This window comes from Orycteropus afer, unplaced genomic scaffold, assembly GCF_000298275.1.
Source record: "Orycteropus afer afer isolate SDZICR_OR568_19922 unplaced genomic scaffold, OryAfe1.0 scaffold00143, whole genome shotgun sequence".
In the NCBI taxonomy this organism is placed as follows: domain Eukaryota; kingdom Metazoa; phylum Chordata; class Mammalia; order Tubulidentata; family Orycteropodidae; genus Orycteropus; species Orycteropus afer.
This window is the reverse complement of record NW_006921730.1, coordinates 4,275,927-4,294,498: the sequence shown is the minus strand read 5'-3', so window position 1 is coordinate 4,294,498 and position 18,572 is coordinate 4,275,927. Positions and strand designations below refer to the sequence as shown.

General features: G+C 37.4%; 1 protein-coding gene across 1 annotated transcript in view; it reads right to left on the bottom strand.

Annotated features, from left to right (window-relative positions):
• LOC103201149 (ABI family member 3 binding protein) overlaps positions 1 to 18,572 on the bottom strand; it is a 430,073-nt gene that overhangs the window by 241,509 nt on the left and 169,992 nt on the right. The window contains 1 exon segment of the mRNA XM_042781643.1: positions 9,886 to 10,065. Coding sequence (XP_042637577.1) covers positions 9,886 to 10,065 — 180 coding nt within the window.

The window sequence follows — 18,572 nt, the reverse complement described above, 5'->3', positions numbered from 1 at the left end:
TGGAACAAAACTCAAAATCATTTTGAAAAAAAAAAAAAGCGGGGAACAGGTTTGCTGGCCCGATGGAGCCTGGTGGAACCACTGAGACTATGGCCCCTAGCTGTCCTTAAGGTCTGGAATTGAACACACACCTGTAGCTTCCAGCCAAGTAGTAGACAGGCATACTAGTTGAGCATTTACCTGAGGTAGATACACTCTTTGGAGAGAAAAAGCAAGAGAGAAAAAAGGGCTGCTCAGGCACAGGGAGACAGCTCAGGGGGTAGGAGTGCATGGAGGAATGGTCACAGGGAAGCAGTACCTACTGGGAGGAAGTGGGAGAGGAGATGTTGCATTGTGCAAAATAGTGGTCTGTGTCATGAGATCAAATGTATGTGATCTGCTGTATGGAAAGTGTATTTTCTCTGTAAATTTTCACCCAAATCACAATAAAAATAAATAAATAAAGCAGGAGAAAAAGTTACATTGAAGGTACTAAAATGTAAAACCTTTTCTTTTTTCCCACAGTTTATATCTCAACTTGTTTGTGTGCTTTATTTGCTATTTAAAGTCACATTCTGCAGGTTAGTGCAAACCATTCAAGACCTCACACTTCCTCACGACTATCTGGAACCCTCTTCCATCAGCACAAACTGCAGGATGCAAGCATCATTTCTGCCAGGACAGAAAAATCACTCTCCCCTTCCCACAGATCTGCCACCCTAACCCATGGCAGACCCCCAGGGGTTGCAATCTCTGTACCAGGACACAGTGTACCTAGATGGTGAGAGAGAGGGTGGCCCCTGACAAATGCCACTGAATGCTCTGTGGGACTGCCAGCCCAGAGCAGAGACTGCTGCACCATGCCTTGGCACATGTCACCATAGGGATGTGCACACCCTGACCCTCCCTGCATCTACACCCAACTCCTTGCTACAGGGGCAAGGGCAGCAGAGTAGCTGAGCAGCTGACCAGAGATGGGCAAAAGGAAGCCAGGAGGGGAATCTTCAATGGTTCAGTGGAAAGACAATTGAGAACTAAACTAAGGGAGGCAGTGGGAGGTCTGCGGGATGTGAGCTCAGGCTTTAAGCTTCCAGTGCGCGCCTCATTGGCTCATTGAACTTGGCATGCAAAATACTAATTCAAAGAAAAAGTTATTAAGAATTTCAAGGTGATGGTCACAGGACATTAAATCCTTCTAAACATGGGGCTCTGTGTAACAGGCACTAGTCACATGAAGCCAGCCTTGACCCTACCCTTCCACCCTCAATGCCTGTGCACTGACCTTAACTAGAATTCAAGTGGCTCATTTTTTCCTGTGGCTCTGGCTTAGAGTTTGCAGAATTCATTCAGTCATTGTCTCCTGCTTCCCTTTAAAACCCTGACAAATTTTCTCCCTGACATTGCAAACAAATACTTAATAAACTGTTTCTCTTATCCACTTGACCCAACTGCCAATACATTTCCTTGGCTAGTTTTGCAGACCTGTTACACATTAACATTGTTGACTTTATTGCCTGTGGCTCTTTTCTTGTCTGTGCTTTATATGTGCACCCCCACAAGGAAGTTTAGTGTAGGGTGTGTCCATTAACTGGTTTAAGGCTTGGCAAGGGCTTGCTTGTGAAGTAGTCTGTGCACGCACATGTTTTCCAGTGAATTCATCACTTCATTAATGTTATCTCTACAGGAGGTACTATTGAAAAAATCAGGACTTTGCTGGAATTTTTTTCTTTTAAACAATAAAGCTATTTCATCTTAGCTATCAGATGGTAGTCTAAAGTCAAGGCCTTCAAATCAGCCAGTCTTCTCTCTCTCTCTCTCTCTCTCTTTCTTTTTTTCAATGTTCTAGTGAGCATTGGTGGAGCAGTTGTTAAGAGGGCATGGCTGCTAACTGAAAGTCTATGGTTTCAACCCACTAGTTGCTACATGGAGAAAGATGAGGCAGTCTGCTTCTGCAAAGATTTACAGCCTTGGAAACCCTATGGGGCAGTTAATAGATTGGTGAGAACATCCACTTAAAATTTTGTTGATCAGAACTATGTGTCTAGCCTGGTGAATGGAACTCATAAGAAGCAAATCTCCTTCAATTTTGTTCCTCCTTTCTGCCCCTATTTCCAGTACAGAATAGGTTCAGATATTAGCCTATGACATTGTGAAAGACCTGAGGACCATGCTAAGAATCCTCAGTTTTTTCCTATATGTAGGTTAAATGTATAATTTTTTGACTAAACTGGACACTTTTCAGAGTAAAGGGGGCACTATAAGTGTAAGGAGTCCAAGTGGCACAGTGATTAAAGTGCTCAGCTGCTAGCTGAACGGTGGATGGTTCACACCCACCAGGGGCTCTGTGAGAGAAAGATGTGGCAGTCTGCTTCCACAGAGATTTCAGCCTTGGAAAGTATATGAGGAAGTTTACTTTGTCCTGTAGGATTGCTTTGAGTTAGAATCGACTCGATGGTGATGGGCTTGTTTTTTATATTTACTGCTGGCTACTAACTTGCTCTTTCCCCTTAAGCCTCCTGTTAATCCTCTAGATAAGCCAGGGAAGAAGGGGACTCAGCTGGTTTCAATGGCCATAACTATATCTTTACCACTTACTGGTTTAACCTATTCTTGTTTCACCAATTATGGCCAATGTCAGCCTCTTCCAGCTAAGTTTCTTCCGTGAATCTACCCAACACCTTCCTAACCACAGTATGTATGTACTTCTTCTTTTGTCTTGTCACAAAAGTAATTTTTATCCTTTAGTGTAATAAATAGTAGCAATTCTGTGATTTATATTTCATTCCTCTTCTTTAAAACGAACAGAGCATGCTTAAAAACTTTGAAGATGGAGATAGGAAAGCACAGTTGAGATTCTAAGGGTTACAATGATAAAAGAAGAAAAATTGTGTATTTCCTTCTGCTTTCTATACAAATTTATTAATTAAGTGTGAAACTTGTAGGGGGTATAAATAATCTACCAGAATATAAATTGTCTTCAGAAGCATAAAATTTGTATTTACTCATATTTGAATCAATAATTGTAAAAAAAAAACTATTCAAAATTTCCAAAACATTAATTTTCTCCTTGAAATAAAAGAAATTGAGAAACTTTGGAATAAGAAACTGAGTTTGGACAATGAAATTTTGTCCTGAGCTTCCAAAGACAAAATGCTGATTATAAGTTAAGGGAATGAAACAAAGCTTCAAACTGGTTTGAACCAGTGCAGTCATGGCTGACAAAGTGAGACCAGACAGACCCAAATTTTTAAAATTTGGGTGATCTTAAACAATTATTGAAACAGGAAAAATTATAGGTTGAAATTCTGGATTGGAAATTCAGAAGAGATTCAGAAGAGCTCTTTCAGGAGCCTGATAGATGAGATTGGATCATTGGCAGGACTGCGGAGAGTGACATACATTGAATGTGACGCAGTTGGCTGCCATCTTTGGGTGGGGCACTGCTGTTTCCAATATGCTCAAAATCAGACAGGCAAGAGATTTGGATGCTATGCAACACACTCTCTACCCTTATTTTCTAAGAAGAAGATTAAGTTTCTAGAAGGGCTTCAACTCATAATTTTTCTTGTTCTGGTTATCATTCCAGCTCACCCAAATTTTTTTAAAAAAATTTTAAAATATTTTTAAAATTTGGGTCCATCCCAGTTTTACTTCCTTGGCCATAGCTGAACCAGGAAGACCCAGTTCAAAGCCCTGGACTGAAACAAGTGTCATGCTCTTATTTTGATTTTATATAAAAAAAAAAAAAAAAAAGGAAACCCACTGCCATTGAGTCAATCCTGACTCATAGCAACCCCCACTGGGTTTCTGAGGCAGTAAATCTTTACGGAAGCAGATTGCCCCATCTTGCTTCCATGGAGTGGTTGGTGGGTTTGAACCACCAACCTTCTGCTTAGCAGGTAAATGCCTTAAGCATCATGCCCCCAGAGAGCCTTTATTTTCATCTATAGTTGGTATTGGGGGTGGGAATTAAAAAACCTCATTGCTATTGAGACAATTCTGACTCAAAGTGAGCCCCATTGGGTTTCTTTGGTTGTCAGTCTTTACGGAAGCAGACTGCCTCATCTTTCTTCCACAGAGTAGATTGTGGATTCAAACCACCAACTTTTTGGTTAGCAGCCAAACACCTTAACCACTATACCACCAGAGTGCCTTATAGTTAGTATGTCAGGTCATAATTCTTGCTAAAAATTACTTTATTGAGATAAAACAGAGATTGGAAAGTGAAATGTAGAACTTAAAATCTAATTTTCAGCTATATATTTTGATAAGTCACCATATTCACTTTTAGAAGCCACAAGTGTGGAATTCTGACAGATGAGGTGCCTGATGACATTATTCATTAGGTGCACATAACACATAGCTTCAATATAGGAATCTCTTTTCATGATGAAAAGATGGTAATGGCTATGGTTAGAGAGGCATTGTGTACCTCAAGGGTATTGTATCACAATCTTAGATTTTGCTTATTCTTTTGTCTTTCTGAGAAGTAAGCATTCTTTTCTCTAAATTCAGGTCAGAAATACTCAGGGTCATACTCTGGGTCTCATAGACTTGTTCAGAGATAGTCTCCAGAATAGATCTGATGCATTGAACACTAATGATCAAAGACCACTTGAGTTGTAGGATGACATCAAGGGCATCATACATCTAGAAGGCAAAAGCTCACTAAAAAGACTAAAACGAATGTCAGAAAAGTTTTGAAACTTGCTCTTGAATGTAGAGTAGCTAAAGTGAACAGAAAATTGGTGAGATAAATGAGCTGAACAGAAGATTTCAAATGGTGGCTTGAGAAGCCAAAGTAAAGTATTAAAATGAAATGTGCAGAGATCTGGAGTTAGAAAACCAAAAGGGAAGAACATGCTCAGCATTTTTCAAGCTGAAAGATCTGAAGAAAAAATTCAAACCTTGAGTTGTAATATTGAAAGATTCTGTAGGCAAAATATTGAATGATGTAGGAAGCATCAAAAAAAGATTGAAGGAATACAGAGTCACTGTACCAAAAGAATTGGTCAACATTCAGTCATTTCAAGAGGTAGCATTTGATTAAGAATCAATGGTATTGAAGGAAGAAATCCAAGCTTCACTGAAGGCATTGGCAAAAAACAATCCTTAAGGAACTGATGGAACCAATTAAGATGTTTCAACAAATGCAGGCAATACTGGAAGCCCTCACTCATCTATGCTAAAAAATCTGAAGACAGCTACCTGGCCAACCAACTGGAAGAGATCCGTATTTGTGCTCATTCGAAAGAAAGGTGATTCAACCAAAACCAAAAGTTTCAGAGAAAGATGATTCAACCAAAACCAAAAGTTCAAAATTCCTAAAACATTAATTTTCTCCTGTGAAATAAAATAAATTGAGAAACTTCAGAATAAGAAACTGAGTTTGGACGATGAAATTTTGTCCTGAGCTTCCAGAGACAAAATGATGATAAGTTAAGGGAATGAAACAGAGCTTCAAACCGGTTTGAACCAGTGCAGTCATGGCTGACAAAGTGAGACCAGACTGCCATTAAGTTGATTCTGATTCACAGTGACCCTACAGGACAGAGTACAACTGCTCCAAAGGGCTACGAAATTTTACTGAAGTAGACTGCCACATATTTCTCACATGGAGTGGCTGATGAGTTTGAATCAACCAAGTTCAGTTAGCAGCTGAATGCTTTAACCACCGTGTCACCAAAGTTCCAAACAGAATGTGGAAATTATCAAATGGTATCATTAATATCCCATGCAAATAAAATGTTGCTGAAGATAATTCAAACACAGGTGCAGCAGTTTACAGGCAAGGAACTGCCAGAAATTCAAGACAGATTCAGAAGTGGACATGGAACAAGAGATATCTTTGGTGAGTGAGGTGGATTTTTGCTGTAAAAAAGAACACCAGAAAGATGTTTGCCTGTGTTTTATTGACTATGCAAAGGCAATTGACTGTGTGGATCATAATATATTAAGGGTAACATTATGAAGAATGGGAATTTCAGAACTCTTCATTATGCTCATGAGGAATCTGTATATAGACCCAGTGGCAGTGGTTCAAACAACAAGAGGACATTGGATGGCTTAAAATCAGGAAAGGTGTGAATCAGGGTTGTATCCTTTCACCACATTTATTCAATAAGTATGCTGAGCACGTAATCCAAGAACCTGGACTATATGAAGAACGATGGAATATTAAGATTGGAGGAAGGCTCATTAACAACCTGAGATAGGCAGATGACACAAGAAAACTTGCTGAAAGCAAGAAAACTTAAAGCACTTACTGATGAAGATCAAAGACTACAGCCTTCACTAAGGCATTTATAATAGCTGCTAAGGATTTCACAAATGTCCTATAATATGAAAAATGAAATTTTATTGACATTTGAATTTTTTATAGACTCATATATGTATGATGTTTTTTATAGACTCATATGTATGATGTTTGCTTGATGTCTGAAAATACTTTAATCATTGTTACCTGGGAAGGAAGAATTACATTCCTTCAGTTATGTAGTGGGAGTTGAGTTGTTTTAATATTCTTACTGCATGAAAGCTTTTTTAAAAAACCAAACTCCCTGCCATCGAGTCGGATCCAACTCATAGGGAGCCCTCCTGGGTTTCTGAGGCAGTATCACTATGGAAGTAGATTGCCCAATCTTCCTTCCAAGGAGTTGCTAGTGGGTATAAAGCAATCTCACTGCCATTGAGTCAGTTCTGATTCATAGAAATCCTTCTTTGGGCTTCCAAGGCGATATCTCTAGGAAAGTAGATTTCCCAGTCTTCCTTCTGAGGAGCAACTGGTGGGTTTGAACTGCCAGGTTTCTGGTTAGCAGATAAGTGTTTTAGGCACTACGCCACCTGAGCTCCTACCTTGCACTCAAGGGATTTTAAATCATTACTTTATGATCCTGAGTTCATTAACCACCCACAGCACATCTTTGAAAAATAGGCTGTATTACCATTTTATAGATAAGCAGGATTGTCAATGACTATACAGTAAATTGGTGGCACAGAGGAATAGAATACTCATAAATTTCAAATATACCGTTGTGGCAAGAGGAATAACAGTCCCACAAAGATGCACACATATTACTCCTCAGAACCTGTGACTATGTTAGGTTACATAACAAAGGGACATTAAGGTTGCAGATATAATTAAGACTGCTAATTAATTGACCTTAAAATAGAGTCTCCTGGATTATCCAGGTCAGCCCAATATAACCACAAATGTCCTTAAAGTTGAAGAGGAAGGCAGAAGAGGAAATTGAAGTGATGCCTACTTTTTTTTTTTTTTTTACTTTTACTGTGGTGATAATATACACACCATAGCATTCACCAGTTCAGTAACTTCTACATGTGATTATCGAATAGTACTATTTTAAAATAACAAACCATCAACAGCTTGAATGACACTTTTTCACATACTGTTTTTCCTTGAATATTTTAAGAGCATAACTAGATACTACATTTTAAAACCTATAAATCCATTTCTAACAGATATGATTTTTTTTTTGACACCACCATGCCTTTATCACATTCTAACAGTAATTCTGTAACAATAAATCCATATTGAAATTTCTCTGATGATCTTAAAAATGTCTTTTTAGAGTTGGTTTGTTTGAATTCAAGCAAGGTCTACATGTTGCATTTGATTATTATGTCTTTTAAGTCTCTTAAATTCTGTAACAATCCTCACTTCCCTCCCTTTTTAAAAATGTCATTGGTTAGTTAGAGAAATTGGGTTATATTTCCTGTCGACTCCTAACCAGAAGGCTGGCGGTTCAAACCCACCAGTAACTCCTTGGAAGGAAGATGGGGCAATCTACTTCCGTGGTGATACTGCCTCAGAAACCCAAGGAGGGGTCGCTATGAGTTGGGTCTGACTCCATGGCACATAACAACAACAGGCCACAGATGGCCTAGGTAACACAAAGAGTTGAGCACTTGGCTGCTAACTGAAATGTTGGTGGTTCAAACCTACCCAGAGGCACCTCAGAAGAAAGGCCTGATCATTCAGAAGATAACAGCCATGCAAATTCTATGGAGCACAGTTCTAATCTGCTACACATGGGGCTGCCATGAATCAGAATCACTATGGTCTAAATTATCCACATTCTGTATTTAACTGGTTCTTCCCTTCTGTCTTGTTGAACTGGCCCATTTATCCCTTGTATTTCTGGTGAAAAGATAATTAGATCTGGAGGCTGTATTAGATTTAGATTTAACTTTTTTAGGGAAAGGAGTTTTGGTGATATAGTGGGTAAAGCATTCAGCTGCTAACCAATGGTTAGCAGTTTGAACCCACCAGATTTTCCATGAGAGAAAGATAAGGCAGTCTGCTTCCATAAAGATTTACAGCCTTGGAAACCCTATGGGTCAGTTCTACTCTGTCCTATAGTGTCGCTATGAGGCAGAACCAACTCAGTGGCAGTAGGTTTGGGTTTTAACCAAAAATATTGTAATAAATAAAATGCTATTTTTAAATGCTTAGTGAAAAGGGAGAAAGTAGATCTGTTTCTATCTGTATAAGGGTAAGCATACAGCTTCTAGCGAATAGAGTGGAGAACATTTACAAAATTTCAAACTTCTTTTGTTTTATACCATCAAAGTTAGAGTGACATTTATCAAAAAAGTGCCTAATGTATAACAGTGTCTTGGTAACAAACTGTAATAGGTTTGCTTTAAAGTCATTATATTATGTAAATCTAGTCTAGGCATTTAATTAAAACTGTTACTCTTCTTTCCTGATTTTAAAAAACAACAAAGACTTCTCTACTGAGGATGGACAAAATAGATTAATCTCCAACATTCCCTGCATATATACATAAATACCAGAGTGGATTTAAAGTAGTTCAAATTACAGAATTAATTAAACGTCTGAAATTCATGGAAACACTCTTCAGCAACAATCCCAGAGGTGGAGCAAAATATTCATCTCATTTTAGACTTTCTGGGAAGGTTTCAAAAGCATTCCTAACAGAGGATCCTAATAGAGAGTGAATAACTCAACCCTTTTAAGACCAAATTATTTTCTTCTTTGAATTTTTTGTTGAAAATATGTATTTTCAGTAATGGAAGGCATTTTGAATTAAATGGAATTTTTAAATTATTTTTATTTAATGTGGATTTTGACACAATTAGTGGGACACATATGTCCCAAGGGGTATCTGGTGCTAGGGTTGGTGGGATGAGGCCTGATTCTTGAGATTCACACAGTTATACAGGCCCTCTGATGGGAGCAGCACGTGCTAATAGTGGGATAAAACTTCTCACTGAACTCTAGAGGTGGAAAATGTAGGTGGATATTATATGTGTTACAGTCATGAAAGGGTTAAAACTGTTATTATTTTAAAAATATTTTATTTGCAAATAATTTTTTTGAGGGGGAAAGATTGAGGGTGTTATCTACACCTTCAAATTATATTATAATGAAATTAAGATATATTTTTTATGAAATAAAAAATTTTATAATATATAGAAAAACATTTTTTTTGTCTGAAATGCTCTAACTTTAAAAGAAATGTAACACATTTTTTCTTTTTAAAATTAACATCTCATAAGAGATACTCAGAAAGCTGTAGTTGTTGTCTTCAACAAGAAGAAAGTAAAGACACAGCAGAGAGGGAAATTACTCTAAATGAATAAAAATTTAACTACATGCTTTGTAGCTAATTTTTCCCTATACATTTTTAAGGTCAGTGATGGATAGTGAAACAAAAATGAAGATGACTATTTCCACATGCACTAAATATTTTCTTAATGTAGAGAATTTTTATATGGATTACAATCATTACGACAAGGATTTGTGTGTTCTGGCATTTGGTTCAGCAGAGGATATAGAAGAAATGGTGCTTGCCCTCAAGATTTGTGCATCATGTTCTACTTCCCCTTGCTCTGGAGCCTGAAACATAAACATCTTACCCACTACAGCCTCAGTGTATTTCCCTTCTGCTGGGAGGGGGAAGTACTGGTTTGGCGACACATTGCTTCCATATCCCAGGAGAAAACCTTCAAGCTTTACATTTGGATTCGGACGAAGGAACTTCAAGAAGATGGAGTCACTTGTGGTGTTGATGTGGACTTTCAGGCTTGGCCTTTTTCCTAAAGATGGGGAAGAATAAATAAGTGGCTGTTACTTCACCTTTTTAGCATCCAGGACACATTTGGAGCAAAGGTTGGTTGTTATATTTTGTATGTCAAAATATACCACATACACAAATGGCCAAAATATAGCTAATTTTAAGACCAAAGGAAATGGATTTAATGACTTGGAACCCCACAGGCTCTCCCCCTCCCCTAATTGAGAAGATTATAACTCATAGCAACCCTATAGTAGCTAAAATACAAAGTAAAATCTTAGAATCAGTATTTGGTAGTTTTCATTGACTGGTAAGTGGGGTTTAGGGGTATTCACAATTTGTTAGAACCTTTATTTTATATAAGGAATCCTGGTGGCACTATGGTTAAGAACAAAGCTTCTAAGTAAAACCAAATCAAAAACTCACTGCCGTGCAGTCGGATCTGACACATAGCGACCCTTCTTGGGTTTCTGAGGCAGAAGTAGATTGCCCAGTCTTTCTTCTGAAGGGTGGCTGGTGGGTTTGAACTGCCAGACTTCTGCTTAGCAGTCAAATGCCTTAGGCACTATACCACCAAAGTTCTTTCTAACTAAAAGAGGTCAGTAATTTGAACCCAAAAGCTCCTTAGCCAGGGAGAAAGATGTGGCAGTCTGCTTTCTTAAAGATTACAGCCTTGGAAAACATATGGGGCAGTTCTGTTCTGCCTACAAGGCTGCTATGAGTCAGGATTGACTCAGTGGCAATGGGTTTGCTTTTCTGTTTGTTTCGGTTTTCATATTATACACTTTGTAGGTGTAGTAAAAGAATCTGAAGTGTCTTATTGGTAAAACTGAATGATTGCACTTTGAAAATCCCTTTCTCCTCTATGCTACTCTTCAACATCCCCCACAGTACTTCTAATAGACAGAGTTGGAAAGGGAGGGAAGAAGAAGATAGTAGAATAGGAAATGCTGAAAGAAGAGAAAGATTGAGGAAAAAGATACTTAGTTCCATTTGGAATTTTCTGGGTCAGTTAGACATCTACATTGAGATGTCTGACAATCAGGTGAGTATTTAAGTCCACACTTAGCTTAGGAATGAAGTACAGGTATGTCTGGGTGCCATTAGCTTATGAGTGATAAACAAATGAATTTTCTAAAGAATGACTGTGAAGAGTGAAGACAGAGACTTAAGCTAAGCTTTCAAGGCCTTTTCTTTCTTAAAAACAAAACAACAACAACAAAACATGCAAACAATACACCAAACAAACTCACTGCCATCGTATCTATTCTGACTCAGACCAATCCCCTTTGGGTTTCCAAAGTGGTAAATCTTTACAGAACTAGGTTCCCCAGTCTTCCTTCCTTCTGTGGAGAGGCTGTTGTGCTTGAACCGCCAACTTTCTGGTTAGCAGTCAAATGCTTTAGGCACTATGCCCCAGAACTCATTGGAAACAATAGGGGCAACTAATCAAAGGTCTTAACTAACTTATGGGAGTTGTCTCTTGACTTTGGAGCCAAATGCCAACTCTACCACTTACTTATCAGAGTGACTTCTGGCAGGTCAGGAACATGCTTGCATGAGTTTCCTGACTTGTTAATGGTTCAGAGCAATGTCTACCTTGCTAGGTTGTTTATACAGATTAAGTGCAAATGGCATCACCTTAAATAATTGCTCAATAATTAGTCATTAATCCTTGAGCCACAATTCAAAAATCCACGTTTTTTGGTAAGTTTGTGTCAAACTACTTTGGCATCAAAACTCCCTCTGAATCAACATAAGGCCATTTAGCATTTTTGAAAACTCTGCTCAGTGTGACTATTCATGTTTCATACTAGAAATATCAAAGTGTTTAACTAAGCAGTTCTAGTCAAGACCCCGCTGATAAGGTGATGTAACATATGGTCTGGGCATTCTACTATTTTTCTAAAATCCAGAAATATCTGAATTCCAAAATATTGTAAAACTCACTGCCATTGAGCTGGATCCAAGTCACAGCGACCCCTCCTTGGGTTTCCAAGGCAGTATCTCTACAAAAGTAGATCGCCCAATCTTCCTTCCGAGGAGTGGCTGGTGGGTTTGAACCTCCAGCCTTCTGGTTATCAGTCAAAGGCCTTAGGCACTACACCACCAGTATAGACCTGAATTATTTTCTTTATTCTCCAGAGGTTTCATATTTTTAAAATATTTTACCTATTGGGAAAATGGAATTATCTAATTTAATAATGTACATTCTATTTCTCATTATTAAAAGACTTACACTGTCTGAATACCCATCAGCGTGCCTGTACAGCATGGGCTCCCAAAGGTCATCACACTAAATTTATTCTACTCCAGCTAAAACCAACCTGGCCAGCCTTGACATAACTACACAAAGGAGTTCCATCAGGCTTTTAAAAAAAAATAAAAACAGGCCTTCCTTGGATACCAGGCTGTGGTAATCACTCCTAACCTCATCAGTAGAGCTTCAATATCCATGTATGTGCAAAGTACTTTGATGAAATTTTAAGAAATTTAATAAATTTTAATAAACCTATTGTTTTCCTACATCTGTGGCAAAACTGAAACCCAGAAATATTCAGCATCTTATTCAAAGTCAGAAAGGTACTTTACGGTTCATCTAATCTAATTCTCTCATAGCAAAAATGAGGAAACTAAGGCTAATTCTACCATCGTCAGCTGCAAGTGAATTGCAGTGTCAAAACTGGATTTCAGATTCTCACTAAACTGGGCTTCCTGCTCTCTTTTCCACTGAGAGTTTCATCACTGACCCACAGAATAATGAGAAGCCATGCTCCAGATCATAATGCTAACTGCTAATGTTTTGTCCTAACCTCACCAGATATTGATGATATAATTTATACTTCAGATAAAATACAGATTTCATCCAAGCCAAATTTTCCCTTCTTAGCAATGAGCCTAAATTAGTCCTAGATTTACTCCATCCTGTTTAATAGAATAGAGCAAAAATAAATCAAGCACATATTCTGCTACCTTAACAGGTTGCAAGTCCTCACAATGAATCCAAATACAGTCAGCATGTTGCTGACACCTTGTTGGGAAGAACAGATTAAGGAATCTGGTAAAAACCACTTAGGCTGTCCTCATGTTTAATAAGAGGTAAGAGTTACAACATCATCGTCACATGAGACCTTTTGCTCATGGAGTCTGGCATGTTTACCTCATTATTCCTCCCCTGGGAAAGTGGAAAGAATGGCTATACCAATTGATTAAAAGGAAGATCATAAACAGAGTTACTATCCAACCAATGTGGAAGTGATCACACTTCTGCGTAAAACTTTTCCTGAATTCACTTTCTCCCTTTTGCAATTTATGTCAACAAATACATCAGCATCATATCAGTTTTCAAATGAAGGAGAGGCTCTACTGTCTCCAAAATTCCAATTGATGCTACTCTTTTGAGCTAAACTTCTAAAAAGTCCTGAAAAACAGAAACACACACAAATCTTAATTCAAAATAACATCACAACCTTAATATTTTTAGACAATCATTTTAGTTCTTAATTTAGACACAGGAGCTCAAATCCCCCCATTATCTTGCCAGTTATTATTTCTTCTTAACATGGTTCATTTAGTTCTGGCCAGAACAATCTGTTCACATTCTGCAACGCGTGCGAGGCCTGCCCTTTGCTCACACTATTCACCCAGTATGGACTCCCTCTATCCTTGGTTTGCCTTCTCTACAATCCTTTGCTTACCCAGTCATAACCCCACTGATTCTTTCAGTGTTAAACAAAAAGATTAAACTATTTTTTGCACCTTCAGTATGAATACATTTATTAAGTATTTCTTAAATGAATGTTGGAATTTGTATCCAACAAAACTTTTCACTCTTGGACACTTTTCCCAATATTTTAGGGTATATCCCTGTGTGTTCTCTATTAATTTTTAATCTTTGATAAATTTATCTTCACTCTGAGAAAATCTGGTTCAATAGTTTAGAATACTGTGTAATGATAATTACCTTTCATTAGTAAGTATGGAAACTTCTGGGTGGGTAATTTAAAGTGGAAAAAAAAAAAAAAACCTCACTGCTGTGTGGAGTCAAATCCGACTCATAGCGACCCCTCCCCCTTGGGTTTCCGAGGCTGTATCTCTAGAAAGTAGATTGCTCAGTCTTCCTTTCAAAATTTAATGTAGAGTTGGAAAAATAATACAATATGGCACAGTTTACATAGTACAACATGTATAAGAAAAATGACAGTTATGTCACCCTGAAAAATTCCAGGAATACAGAAAGGAAAAAGAGTACTAGAAGAACATTTCACTACCTCTATAAGAGAAATGAAGTACATGCCACAGGAGCTAGAGAAAACAAAAAGAATGTGAACATCTTGGGGAAATAACACAAGTAAGGTCAAGAAAAATGATTACGTACTGGCAAAGTAGAATCTTGAATTATGACAGTTGCTTCTAATCCTCTCTTTGCAACTCCCTAAGGTATCTCTAAATATTCCAAAGGGTGTTGTGAAATTCTAAAAAAATAAATAAATCATTTCAAACAAAATTAGAATCTTTTTTTTTTTTTTTTTAAGTGAACACATGCCCTTTATTAAAAATAATAAAGAAGCTGGTGAGGTTGGAAAATCAGAAAAAAAAAGGTAGGGCATTGCAAGATCAGGTTATTCTTTGCATCAACTAGAGACAGCAGGTTGTAATTGCTGCCATAACCTAGTTGCCGAGCAGATGCTTAATGTCTACCCCAGCATTCTGAGAATATGAGAATGTCTGAAAATAGTGGAAGACTATCTCTCTCTCTCTTTTTTTTAATATTACCCTGATATACATATGCCTTTCCAAATATTATGACTATGACCCATAGTATGAAATACCTTTATTTAATATTTAAGTTTCTATCTCTCTATATATACATCTGAGGTCCCTAGGTAGCACAAAAGGTTTTCTCTAGACTGCAAACCTAAAGGTTGGCAGTTCTAATCCACTCAGAAGTACCATGGAAGAAAATGCCTGGTGATTGGCTTCTGTTAAGATGATAGTCAGGGAAACCCTAAGGAGCAATTCTACTATGTGACACATGGGATTGCCAGGAGTCAAAATCATCTTGACAACATCTACATCTACATTAATATCTATATCTATGTCTGGAAAACATTTTTACAAACCCATATGTTTTGGTTACTTCATGCCAGTCTAGCAGAAAATACCACAAATGGAAGAATGGCTTGAACAAACAGGACTTTATTCTCTTATAATTTTAAAGGCTAAAAGTGTGAGTTTAAAGTGCCAGGTTCTAGGGGCTGGATCTAGGCCCTCGATCTTGGGCTTCAGCTCTGCCTCCTGCTCCCAGGCCCACTGAAGGTGGAGGCTTTTCTTCACTCAGGCAGCTGCTGGCTACTGAGGCTGACAAACCCAAGGTCAACAAGTAAAAAGGCATAGTCCCAGTATTACCAAACAACATGGCAGGCCACTAATTCAAGTCCAGAAAAAGTCCCAAGATTGGCAGAGCATGGCAGGCTGCTGAACAATGACTTGGCTACATGCAGGGTTCAAGTGTCCCAAAAAGCTGGAGACCTTCCTCAAAGTTGCTTCTTATGTACTGGAAGCAGCCCACATCCCTAAAGCAGCTACTCAGTTGCTTCAATAGATTCCACCATGGAGTTAATTACCAATCTCACCATGAGAAATAACTATATCCAGCTGCCCAGCCACTCAATCAGGCCCAGCCAAGTGGACACACAATCTTAACTACCAGACCATACTTATTCTTTTTATGTGTATTACACTCTAATATTTTCTATGCTATTTCATTTTTCTCTAACTGTTGGTTCCCATCCCCTAAATTGATTTCACAGACAGTTTGAAAACCACAGAATTAGATTTCTTCATGGTAGTACAGGAACTCAATTTAGTTATAAATATAAGATAGGCTGAAACTGAAAAAGATGGAAAAATATACATCTTATAAACAGTAATCACAAAAATCTGGAATAAATAAATAAATTGGAGTAGCTACATTAACACCAGAAAAAGTAGACTACAGAACAAGAAATACTACCAGGGATAAAGTAAGGCATTATGTAATGATAATGTGGTCAATGCATCAAGGAGACATTAAAATCCTAACTGTACATTCATCTAAAACAGAAATTCAATATTCATAAAGAAAACAATTGAAAGACCTGAATGGAGAAAGAGATAATCTCTGATTAAAGTTAGATATTTTAACACATCTCTATCAGTAACTGAGACAAAAAGTACACAGAAAATCTTGAAGGATATAAAGTCAAGAACCTTGACTTACTTGACAGTTTTAGAAGACATTAGGTAACAACAGGAGAAAAATAATTTTTTAAAGGGCTCATGCAATGTTACCAAGATAGACAATATCCTGGGCCATAAAACTGGACAACTCTAAAATGATTAAAATCACACAGAGAAAAATCTTCAAATACATAAAAAGTAAAAATAATTTTCTAAATACCCATGGGTCAAAAATAAAATCAAAAGGAAAATTAGAAAATATTTTTTAACTGAATTAAAATTAAGATATAACACACCAAATCTCATGTGAGACATTTAAAGAAGGTTTTATAGGAAAAGAGATAGCATTATGTTCGTATATTAAAAGTCATGAAAGATATAAAATCAAAGATCTAAGCTTCTACCTTAAGGAAACAAAAAAGAGGAAATTAAACACAAAGTAAGTAAAGATGGCAAAAAGAAAATCAGAAATCAAATAAATAAAAAGTAGAGAAAATTAATGAAGGCTAAAGCTGACACTTTTGAGAGATGAACACAATTCATAAAGTTCCAATAACTGAACAAGAAAATAAGAAAGAAGGTATCAATATGAATGTCAGAAAGGAAAGCCATCACTTCATATAATACAGATGTTGAAATACTTATAAAAATATTATGGGCAAGTTTGTGTCAATAAATTTCACAATCTAGATTAATAGACAAATTTCTTGAAATGCATAAATGAACAAAAGTGACTGAAGAAGAAAGAAAAGATCATAAGAGCCTTAAATCTAATAAACAAATTGAATTCTGTAATTAAATTTTCCTACAATGAAATGTAGCTCCATTACTGTCTTCCCAACTGCTTAGGGAAAAAAATTTTACCAAGGCCAAAAGAGAAATTCCTGAGAGTTAGCAAAGAATGTGTTTAACATGCAATGACTCTACATCATGTCTTCCAGAAGAGGGATGCTACTGACAGTTCAGGTTGTATACTGCAAAACTCTACATGGCATGACTCAAACCTTCTTTTATTTGTGATTGTATACAACATCCATGGTCACAAAGGCTATGTCAAAATAATTGCTACTGACAAAGATGGGTGATTTGATAAGAGTCACCAACCTGTCATTCTCTAATCTCCTTCTATGGGATACCGCCTACTCTGCCCTTCTTACTGTATGTTTTGCCTTCTGATTCAGCTCTCACCAACAATGAAGGACTTTGGTGATGGGAGACCTGGTTTCATGGTATAGGCTAATAGGGACAGTCATAAAAACTTGGGACATCGTGCTTCCTAATTTACAATTAAATTCCTTCACCAAATATATAAAGCCCAGATGATGAATCAGGGATCTAAAGTAAAATAAGAAAAATATAGAAGAAGAGATCCTGGCTATTCAGGAAATGGTAAATTAACAGTATACAGTTGTAGAAGTAAAGAGAAGGTACCTCTACCATGTTTTGTAAACACAAATCTGAAAACACAATAAAAATCCTTATTAAAATCATGACAAAAACACAAAATTTTTAAAATCTAAATAAAAAATGGCATTAAAAAATTATAGAGAAAAAAAGTTGTGGTAAAAGTCCCATAAACCATGTGAACAGCTTCCAGTGCCAGCTAATGGTGGTCTTTAAACAAACTCAGAATTTGACTTTATTCATACGTGATCATGTGTTAGCAAGAAATCCAAACTACTTCATCCTGTGATTTCTACTCCAAAGCAAGCAGAATAGCACGTTCCCTCTCCAAGATGACTTGTGGTGAGTCTGTGAGCTAGACGGCATATTCCCACATGTAACATGTACTCTCAGAATTCTGAAAATGAGAAGTTCCAGCCCACCAGAAGAGTTTCTCTCTTTAAGACACACTAAAACAACTGCCATAAAGGCATAATCCCCAGGAGTCAACTAGTTAACTTCTCATCAGGGCATTACGGTTACCAGATACTCAAACAATGTTTGCTATTGAATTCAGAATGAAATGTCATTTTGCCAAAAGTCTGAGGTGAAAATTTCTTTCTTTCTAATGGCCCACTTTGTATCTGTTTGTTCAACTGTTTGGATAACTGAGTTCTAGTTTGGCCAAAACAACCATAATTTCCACCTCTGTTAGAATTCCCAGTGCTCTGATTCCTCAAGGCAATATTTCACTGTCTGGTAACTTTGGATGGCTGAATGACAGACCAAACCCACCAAGGTTGACATATCATTACCATTTGGCAAAACTCTCTGGTAGCATAGTGCCTAAGGCACTTGACTGCTCACTAGAAGGCTGGCGGTTCAAACCCACCAGCCACTCCTCGGAAGGAAGGTTGGGCAATC